Source organism: Gobio gobio (genome assembly GCF_949357685.1).
Source record: "Gobio gobio genome assembly, chromosome: 3".
Classification (NCBI taxonomy): Eukaryota; Metazoa; Chordata; class Actinopteri; order Cypriniformes; family Gobionidae; genus Gobio; species Gobio gobio.
The window spans coordinates 10,064,581-10,075,846 of record NC_137099.1 but is presented as its reverse complement, the minus strand read 5'-3'; the positions used below and the strand labels follow the sequence as shown (position 1 = coordinate 10,075,846).

Below are 11,266 nucleotides of genomic sequence, written 5' to 3'. Positions count from 1 at the left end.
TTCACTTTGTGTCCTTGTTTCATAGGAAACAGTTATTAATAGGTGACATTTGATGTCCAATGGTTGCAACAGATGTTCTTTCTGGTTTTTAGCTTTCATGTTTCTTGTTATTTGTGGAGTGGGCAATCAGGCAAAAAAAAAGAGCACAAGGAATTGTTTATTAGAAAAAGAAACATGATAATCTGACTATACATTTCTTAACAGCACAAAAAGGCAAACTAGATGATCAATTTGATCAAAATCCCAGGCCTTGTGTGCTCACTCATACATAAAAACTTAAAGCAACAATTATCTTTGTCAGTACTCATCATAAATCTCTCAGTTAAATGAGAAATCTGCTGTTTAATATATTATAATCTCTACATAATCCATGACATTTGACAATGTAAATGATGTAAAAGAAGAGATTCTTTCTTCATTCTTGCTCGCGGTCATATATTTTATCCTCTTTGAATATCTGAAACAGGATGAGAGAATACACTTACAAAGAGTTGAATGATATCACTACTGTATAATACCATGGTGTTCTTTCAAATACTGCGGATCAACCACAATATCAGCCCAGAGAAATAAGTGGTCTGGACCAGGATGGACCAGTGGCTGTTTGTTGACATTATACTGTGTTTGCAACCGCCCTGGTGTTAAATGACCGTAACAAAGACCCCAGGGTCACAGCCCTGACCTACCAGGGTATTCTCAAACATTCACATACTCGTACAAGCAACAAAGAGGTCACGCACATGCATAAAGCATGCGGGGAGTCGCTATTCACCAGCAATTTTCTATGATTAGTATCGCATACAGGCGTTTTCAGTCATTTTCATTGCTCACTGGTTGAGAATACCCAAAAGTAGAGAGAAAATGCATCAGCGCGGTGGAGATCAAAATGTATTAGGAGTGGTTGTGATTCATGGCTGCTGGAGCTTTAGATAATAAGAGAAGACATAACATAATATACAATAATGAGTATATGAGTATATTAATAAAGAAACATAATACTGTGGTGTAGTTTACCAGTACTAGTAAAACATTTGAACACACCTGAATGAATGTTTTTCACGATGTTATGCTTTATGCTTAAATGCAGTAAATGTGTTTTGTAGACAAATATAAATTAGGCACATGTATGAATTTCTATATGATAGAAATTCCATATAATAATAATAATAAATAAAAAATAAGAATTATTATTATTATATTTATTCAGAAAAAATACTGTTATTTATATTTTAATTATTGTTATTAAAATAATAATAATGATTATTATTAGAAAAAATAAATATTAGTATTTGTTATTTGATTATAATTTTTTAAATAATAATATGAATATATTATATTGATATATTATATAATATATCTTATGGGTCAGTATGTGAAGGACATTTCCAGACTCTGGGTCAATGACGGGCAGCCTGTGGATTTTGTGTAGATTGCATCAAAGGCTGTGTATGGACAGAAAAAAAATATTAATATACATCACAAAATATATCATAAATAGATACACTACTGTTTAAAGGTTTTGGGTCAGTAAGATTTTTTTTTACTAATACTTTTTAATACTTTTATTCAGCTGTGATGCATTTAACTGATTGAAAGTGAGAGTAACAACATCTAAAATATAATATTATTTTGAAAAATAAATAAATAAAAAACATTTTTTTTTACTACTACTACTAATATAATAATAAAAAACGTATATTTTCCAAATAAATTAGCTGGAGTGGATCGTGAACCCCTTCAACAGTGAGAAACCCATGATGCACCTCAGATAAAAGAGAATCATTTAACATTTTTTTGATCAATACATAATTCCATGTGTGTTATCTTATAGTTTTGATGACTATACTTGACTGTACTAAAATGTAGAAAATAGAGTACTAATAAAGAATGAGTAGGTGTGTGCAAACTTTTGACTAGTACTGTATGCAGTAGCAATGCATGTGTTGGCAAAGCTATGCTGGGAAGGCAGAGTAAAGCATACCTGGATACTAGTGCTGGTTAGATGAGGGAACAGGAGAAAACACATCCTCTCAGGTTAGGAAAACAGAGCATCAATACCTGCCGGAGATAAGACTATGGCCTGCAGCAGGTCTGAGAGAGAGATTATTCCCCGAACCACGTCATCTCTGTCCACAAGCACCAGCCTATGGACCTGGACACAGAGCCAACATAAAACATCTCAGAAAAACACACAAACAAACGTTGTGTTTTCATGTTTATGTGAACTTTCCATAGACATAATGATTTTTTTACATAACACTAAACCTACCCGTCACACAAAACTATGCATTTTTACATTTTCAAAAAAACATCATTTAGTCTGATCTATAAGCTGTTTTTTCTCATGGGGACCAAAAGATGTCCCCACACGGACAAGGATTTCGGATATTGCCATTTTTGTGGTGACATTTCGTCCTCATTTACCTGGACCACACACATACACACACACTGGTATTTCTATCATTATGGGGACATTCCATAGGCGGTATGGTTTTTATACTGTATATTCTATCCCCTAACACAAAACCTTCATTTTTACATTTTCCAAAAACATAATTCTGTATGATTTATAAGATATTTTCCTTATGGGACATATCAAAATGTCCCCACAAGGTCAAAAATGACTGATTTGGTCCCCATAAAATAGGGAATACAGGTACACAGGTACACAGGTACACACACACACACACACAAACTAAAATTAAAACATTTTAAACAAGTTAAAAGAATAATAAAAAAGTTAGTCACCATGAAATTAAATTTGACAATTCTTATTTTTTTATGGAATATTGCAGTATTTATCTGTTGCCCATCATCATTTTTTTAAATCATATGCCCTCGTTATATTAAATCAAAATATCGTCCCCTCAGTCTTGCAGCAAGATCTCTTCTCTTCTCTGATGACATGTTTACTGGCGTGAGGGCGGGACAAACTGTCACTCACATGAGATCGACCAATAGCAAACCACATCCATCCAATCAATTCCAGATGGAGTCCCACCCAAATGACAATAGGGAAGAAACGACTCTCACAACTTCCGTTTCATGCAGAACTGAAATTAAATAGCACTTGTTATAAAACTAGTGCTGTCAGATCGATTAATCGCAACCAAAATAAAAGTTTGTGTTTACATAATATATGTGTGTGTGTGTACTGTGTATAATTATTATGTATATATAAATACACACACACATGCATGCATATATTTAATATTTTTTTTATATTTATATATAAATATAAGGTTGTGCTTTGAGGTTGTGGACTGGTGTCTTTTACTGATAACGAGTTCAAACAGGTGCCATTAATACAAGTAACGTGTGGAGGACAGAGGAGTTACAGGTCTGTGAGAGCCAGAAATCTTTTCAACCATAATTTGCAAATAAATTCTTTAAAAGTCAGACAATGTGATTTTCTGGATTTTTTTTTCTCATTCTGTCTCTCATAGTTTGAAGTGTACCTATGATGAAAATTACAGGTCTCTCATCTTTTTAAGTGGGAGAACTTGCACAATTGATGGCTGATTAAATGCTTTTTTACCCACTGTATACTGTAAATACACACTCATTCATGTATATATTTAGGAATTTTTGCATGTATATACTGTATATATATATATATATATTAGGGCTGTCAAAAGATTAATCGCATCCAAAATAAAAGTTTGTGTTTACATAATATATGTGTGTGTACTCTGTTAATTATTATTTATATATAAATACACACACATTCATGTATATATTTAAGAAATATTTGCATGTATATACTGTATATACATTTATATAATCTATAATATATATAAATATAAATGTTTTATATATAAAAAATAATATTTTTTTCTTAAATATATACATGCTTGTGTGTGTATTTATATATAAATAATAATTAACAGAGTACACACACATATATTATGTAAACACAATCTTTTATTTTGGATGCGATTAATCGCGATAGTCCTAATATATATAGTCCTATATATATATAAATATAACACATTTTCTTAAATATATAAATGCATGTGTGTTTATTTATATAAAAAATAATTATACACAGTACACACACATATATTATGTAAACACAAACTTTTATTTGAAATGCGATTAATCACGATTAATCGATTTGACAGCATTAAATGACAAATCTAATTCGAAAGAATACAATAGAAAATTGAATTTGCCATAAAAGGGACAAAAATGTATTAAATAAAGTGAGGAGGATTCATTTATATTTTTTTTATTTCGAACTTATTTTTTAACTAATATTTATGAAGGCACTACACATTAATTAGCATTTCTATAAACGTGCCAGTACTAGCCAACTGCCTGATTTCCACCTGTAGCCAAATGAAACATCTCAGAAATAATGAGAGCAGCCTCAGTTTAGAATACACGTCCTTACCTCCGCCTTGACTATTCTGTCAATAACAGTTTCCAAAGTCTCGTCAGGGTAACATTTCATGACTCCTTCCACATAACAGCGTCTCCTCCGCACGGCCTCCTGCATGCTCATGCTCAGGTTATTGTAGGTTTTCTGCGCTGCGAGATTCTGTCAGGAGATCATACAAGATATTGGTTACAAGTTCTCCCACTAAGCCAGTTCTGCTTTTAAAGGAACACTACACTTTTTTAAAAAATAGGCTCATTTTCCAACTGCCCTAGACTTAAAACAGTTGAGTTTTACCGTTTTCGCATCCATTCAGCCGATCTCCGGGTCTGGTTGTAGCACTTTTAGCATAGCTTAGCATAGATCATTGAATCTGATTAGACCATTAGCATCTCGCTCAAAAATGACAAAAAAATTTCGATATTTTTCCTATTTAAAACTTGACTCTTCTGTAGTTACGTCGTGTACTAAGACCGAGGGAAAATGAAAAGTTGCGAAACTCTTCTGTGATTTTTTGAGCGAGATGCTAACGGTCAAATCAGATTCAATGATCTATGATCTATAGACCCGGAGATTGGCTGAATGAATTCGAAAATGGTAAGACTCAACTTTTTAACTCTAGGGGAGTTGGAAAATGAGCCTTTAAAAAAAAAAAAAAAAATGTTTTAATAATTTAAAAAAAAGTCAAGTGTTCCTTTAATATCTGAAATTAAAAAAGGAGAAGAGATTCTCACAATCACATCAAATCTGGAATACAGGGCAACCACTTTGCCTAGGGAAAAAAAAAAAACCAGAAGAAAAGTTAGTACATTTATTTTGTCCTGTAACACATTAATTTCTGACTAATGTTATTGAGTTAAGTGTACCATCGTCATCCACCACTGGGAGAGCGGACACACGTCGGTCAACAAACACAGAAAGTGCATCGTACACAGTGGCCGTCTGTGAGACTGTGGCTACATCTCTGAAAGTTCCTATTCCTGCATCTTTAATTTGCATCTTCAAGAAGTGTGGCTTGGGCACTGAGGCTTCCTAGAGATGAACAGAAAATCATATTCATACAAAAACCTGCTGAACTGTAACATGATGCCTTCAAATAGAGCCCAAAACGGGATTTTTTTCGTCTTACAAATAAATGGAGGAACTTGAGGATTCTCTTATGGGTCAGTATGTGAAGGACACTTCCAGACTCGGGGTCGATGACGGGCAGCCTGTGGATTTTGTGTTTCAGTAAAGAGTAGACGGCATCAAAGAGGCTGTGTATGGACAGAAACAATTATTAATATACATTATAAAATATATCATAAATAGATACACTACTGTTTAAAGGTTTGGGGTCAGTAAGATTTTTTTTTTTTTAAAGAAATAATACTTTTATTCAGCTGTGATGCATTAAACTGATTGAAAGTGAGACATCAAAAATGGTGTAAAATATTTAGATTTCAAATAAATGTTTCTCTTCTGAACTTTCTATTCATCTAAGAAATAAATATTTAAAAAATATTAAAGGGGTTCTTGTTTTTGATTTCTTTTTTTGACTTAAGTTAGTGTGAAACTTAAGTTTTTTACTTAAGTTAGTGTTTTTTACTTAATGCTGCTGTTTGAGCGTAAACAACATTTGCAAAGTTACGACCAAGCGGCAACCTCCCCCAGTTTCTCTTGAAGCCAATACGGAAAGTGACTTAAACTCCAATTCATCGACTGGCTCCAAAAGGGAGCAGAATCTCATTGAGCTCCATGTTAAAATGCCCAACTTTACAGCAGAATAAAACATGTTTACAGCTTGGTACAAATTGTGGCTTTGGTCTATACGGCTAATTTTGCCCTTCATGACAACTGTGAGGGGGGTGATTTTTTTTTTATAACTCATTCGTTTACATTATATAAAGCATTAAAGTCCTGCATAATTAAGGGCGTGGCCACTTTGAGTGACAGCTGGATAGCCGTTTGTCTGCTGTCTGTTAGTCATCACGTCACTTCAGCTCCGCCCACGTCCCGCCTCTTTGTCCATTTTCTGTTATCCGGGACCGGATTTTCTGTGAGCCCATTGATTTTAACAGACCCGTCCCAAAGTCACGCTATGATTGGACGTTGTGGCATGGGGATGAAATGACGTGCTATTAATGGAGCTATGTTCTATAACATGTAAAACGGGAACACGAACGGAATATTCTAAAAGCAACTCATGTAAACACCTTAATCAGAATATTGTCTTATTCAGAATAAGGTCAATAATTAGATTACTGCTGTCCATGTAAACGTAGTCTGTGTGAGGTAATCGGAGCTGCTAACACAAGCTCTTGAGGCTCCGCCCTCTTGAAAAGGGGCCGGGAGCAGCTTCTCATTTGCATTTAAAGGGGCACATGCAAAAACGGCACGTCTTGTAGAAAGGGGCATAATAGAACCCCTTTAAGAAGCACCACTGTTTTCAACATTGATAATAATATAAGAAATGTTTCTCGAGCAGCAAATCAGCATAATATCTATGATTTCTGAAGGATGTGACACTAAAGACTGGAGTAATGATCATCACAGGAATTTAAAATATATTCAATTAGAAAACATGTTTTAAATTGTATAATATTTAAAACATTTTTAATATGCATTCTTACAGACCCCAACATTTTGAATGGTAGTGTAAACATGAATATCTATTTTGCATCTTCTATATAAATTACGATTACAATTCTTAGGTATAAAAACGTATATACGTAAACTGCACCAGCAACCCTGGCGCCACCTACAAAACTGTAAGTTTATAATACCTTGCATCAGGTGTGATACTGATGAGATATTGATTGTGGTATTGCAGATAGATGTCTACAGAAAGACAGAGGACATGACAAGAGAAACAGAAAAAACATTGGAAAAAAATCAAACGCAAGTCGTTCATCTCAGGTAACACTATGCAGTAAATTTGCCCTATAATCACGCAATGACAGTCAATGGCAGCTGCATGAGATATATCGAGCCCTGTGGAGATACAGCCAGCCTGATAATGTTTCACTACTAAATATGTCATCCTAACATCTGCAGAGATGTAAAGAATGCTTATTAAAAAAAAAGTAAATAGTCCATATTGATTTCACTCTTTTCCACTAAGGGAAAAAGTGGCCAATTCATGCAAAAGGAATTTTTTTTTATTATTATTCAGCAAAACATTTCCCCCCGGTTTCACAGATAAGGCTTAAGCTAGTCCAGACTAAAATGCATGTTTGGTCTCAAGATCCGCTTCAGTAATGTTTTTCTAAGGCACATTTATAAAAGTCACTTAATTGTCCTAATTTAACTAAAGCCTAATCCTGCCTTAATCTAAGCCCTGTCTGTGAAACCAGGCCTTTACATATTAAATGCTTTAGCAAGTCAAACACTTAGTCCTTTAAGACAGAATTCATTTGATAAAACTGGCAATGACCGTCATTATATCTGTGCTAGACAACATCCCAACATCATCTGTGGAGTTCAGATTATTTACTTTGAAATGAATCACCTCTCCATGTCTCAATCTTGTGCTCCTCCAGTTCATAGATCTGAACCTACAAGAGAACAAAAACACTTATAAAATATATAATAATTATATAGTGTAATATAAATATATAGAATATAAATGTAGACTACTGATCAAAGGCTTGAGGTCGATAAGATTTTTTTATGTTTTTGAAAGAAGTCTCGTATGCTCACAAAAATACAATAAAAACAGTAATATTGTGAAATATTGTGTGTTTTCTGCATAATTTCTCTTGTGTTCAGTGTCACGTGATCCTTCAGAAATCATTCTAATATGCTGATGAAGAAACATTTCTTATTATTATGATCAATGTTGAAAACAGTTGCGCTGCTTAATATTTTACTGAGGAAACCGTTTTTTCAGGTTTCTTTGATTAAACAAAGGTAAAAATAACAGAATTGAAATGACATTTACAACATTATAAATGTCTTCACTGTCACTTTTGATCAATTTAATGCATCCTTGCTGAATTAAAAAAGTATTAATTTCTATCTTTAAAAAAAAAACTGACCCCAGACTTTTAAACGGTAGTATATAAAATATATTTAAAAAGTGAGTGAGGGGTATTGAAAAGACAACACATATCTGAAGATTTAGTCAAAGCTGATGAGAAGATTCAGTAGCACTTTATTTTACAGTCCTGTTCCCCATGTACATACTATGTACTTATTATAGTAATTACAATAACTGGGTAATAACTAGGTACTAACCCTGAACCATGCCCCTAAACCTAACCTTAACCCCTTATTTTAACCAGTACTTTCTTAGGTAAGTACACTGTAAGTACACATGCTGTAAAATAAAGGGTCACATTTTATATTTGCTGTCCTTAACTACTATGTACTTACAACAAAAAATAAGTACAATGTGCTTTTTGTGTTCATTTTGTATTGCAAAACACTTGTGAGATAGTATACGAGTAAGGTTAGGGACAGGTTTGGGTAGGTTTAAGGGTGGGTTAAAAAACTAGGTAAGTAAAGGTCAACAGTGTGATTATAGATGTATTTACAGAAATAATTACAGCTGTAATTACATGCAGGTATTTTTTTTATAAGTACAATGTAAAAGCTTATGATTAATTTACATGTTAGTAAAGTCACTTAATATAAAGTGGGACCAAATAAAGTGTAACCACAGATTGAATGATTGAAAAATCAAAAGCTCAAGGAATCAGGTTGAGGGAAAAAAGACTGGGGCCGAATACTATTTCAATGTTATCAACTATCAAAGAAACAATATCTGTATCTGATTCATGCAGCATTATGTGGAAAGTCAATGCAAAAATCAATATGATTCAAACCATGAAGGACAACAACACAAGGGAAGAGGCCGTGATAGCAACCCACCATAGGTGACTTGTAATACCGATGAAGAATATTGATAAAATCTGTGATTGTCAGCATACCTGAGAAAATGACAAGAAGATGAAGTAAACACTACGAAAGAGAACAATTCATATAGATAAAAATAATATGCAGAGGCTCAGCGGGGTCAGTCTTACCCACAAATCTCTGCAGTTTGTTGTCCCAGAGAGGGGCCGCTCTCAGGCCGTTCGCAACCAGAGCAAAGAAGGCCTTCTTCACCTGTGTCGATACAATAGATGTGTGTGTTCACCTCCTCGAGACAAATATATTGTTAATGAGAATCACACGATAACATTTTCTGTCACACCCAGGAAATGTTCTGCATCCCAACCTGCAGTGAGGTGTCAAAAATGACCAGTTTGCAGCTGGTGGGAATCGCATCATAACAACAGTGTTTCTTCATGAAGTTCATATAAGCTTCGGCATTCGGATCAAGGTCTGGGGGGGACATGAAGACACACCAAATAACATCTTAGTTTTGAAGATGCCTTAATAAGAACCTAACGTGCTGCACACTAATTTTTATGATTTATGAAATGTACGTTGTCCTACCTGTGCTATTCATCATACAGTCCTCATGGCAAACGTCCTGCCAAAAAACAAGTATGTTGACATTATCATTATGTTGACTTTAAAAGAATAATTCACTGAAAATGAGTTAAATTAAAGAGTAGGTGACAAGGTGCACTGTGCATAACATAACTGGTTTATCCCTTATACTGCTACATCCCTTATACAAAATGTAATTGGAGGTACAGTAGGATGGTTGTATGGTACTTTAATACATACCATAGTATTAAATTCCATGCATAACTGGGCTTCCAAACCACCAAGGTTAAATTTCAACAACAAAAAAAGAGGTAATACCACAGTAGCACCGTGGTATTTTTGTAAACAGCGTAAAAAAAGATATGGTATTACCATGTTAACTTGTAAAAACAGTGTGTTTACGTTGAGCTCAGCTGCTCTGCATTTTTTCCTTCTCTCAAGCCTTTATTTTAACGCATGCATCAGACGCTGATTTACACCCGCTAGAGAAGGTTTATTACCTGCTGTCGCTTACCTGCGTGCCTGTGTCCATTTGTGCGTGTGCACTACGGCCGAGCTTCTCCGTGCACATCTCCTTGTCCTGCGCATGCCCGCTGATCCCGCTTCACCCGAGCTATATTAGGATGAGCTCGGTTATTTAAAACGCGACGCTGCCTCTAAACGCAGCAGGACCGATGGACAGACAAAGCGACGACGCTCTGGTGAAAAGACGACTACCTATTTTAGGATATTGCCGTACGAGTCTTGTTAAATGTCGCGTAAAGGTGTCTGGTTTGACACTACAGACAACACGAGAGCTGGCATGTAGGAGCGCGCACAGGTTATTCCAAAAATAGCGCGTGGCCTGTGTGATATGCGCGCGGCCACCCATTCCTTCATGAAGGGTCCAAAATTAACTTTACGCCACACCTGCCAAAAGCCAAGTCGTTAAATTTGGTTTTAACAATTTCCTTAAATAAAAAAAAAAAGACTTTTGATCCTGACAAGGGTCAGTTTTTTAAAGAATGAGAAAAGTTCAGTTTCATGTTCTATATTTAAAAGTATTGCATATATGTACAAAAAATATAATGTGTTATAATTAGGGCTGTCAAAAGATTAATCGCGATTAATCGCATCCAAAATAAAAGTTTGTGTTTACATAATATATGTGTGTGTACTCTGTTAATTATTATTTATTTATAAATACACACACATTCATGTATATATTTAAGAAATATTTGCATGCATATAATGTATATACATTTATATAATCTATAATATATAAAAATATTTTATATATAAAAATAATATTTTTTTCTTAAATATATACACGCTTGTGTGTGTTTTTATATATAAATAATAATTAACAGAGTACACACATATATATTATGTAAACACAAACTTTTATTTTGGATGCGATTAATTATAATATATATAAATAATATATCGTGGAGAGTGACAATTTTGTGTATAGTTTACCCAAAA

General features: G+C 34.1%; 1 protein-coding gene across 11 annotated transcripts; it reads right to left on the bottom strand.

Annotated features, from left to right (window-relative positions):
• Positions 1-141: 141 nt before the first annotated feature.
• Positions 142-10,657, bottom strand: prkag3a (protein kinase, AMP-activated, gamma 3a non-catalytic subunit). Of its 11 annotated transcripts, none has more exons than XR_013816145.1 (13): positions 10,317-10,657; positions 9,806-9,842; positions 9,585-9,691; positions 9,391-9,472; positions 9,236-9,294; positions 7,872-7,917; positions 7,147-7,201; positions 5,511-5,637; positions 5,248-5,413; positions 5,116-5,153; positions 4,397-4,543; positions 1,982-2,152; positions 142-923 (listed from the first exon to the last, which is right to left on the bottom strand). XR_013816145.1 is itself a non-coding variant. In XM_079811750.1 (13 exons), the coding sequence occupies exons 1-13, from the start codon at positions 10,371-10,373 to the stop codon at positions 441-443; spliced, it is 1,032 nt and encodes a 343-aa protein (XP_079667876.1). In that variant the 5' UTR covers positions 10,374-10,652; the 3' UTR covers positions 142-440. The 11 variants fall into 11 exon arrangements, 6 of the variants coding, with proteins under 6 accessions (XP_079667876.1, XP_079667875.1, XP_079667872.1 ...); XR_013816146.1 differs by having other exon boundaries at positions 142-457; positions 10,317-10,646; XR_013816147.1 differs by having other exon boundaries at positions 142-457; positions 7,857-7,917; positions 10,317-10,643.
• Positions 10,658-11,266: the final 609 nt, after the last annotated feature.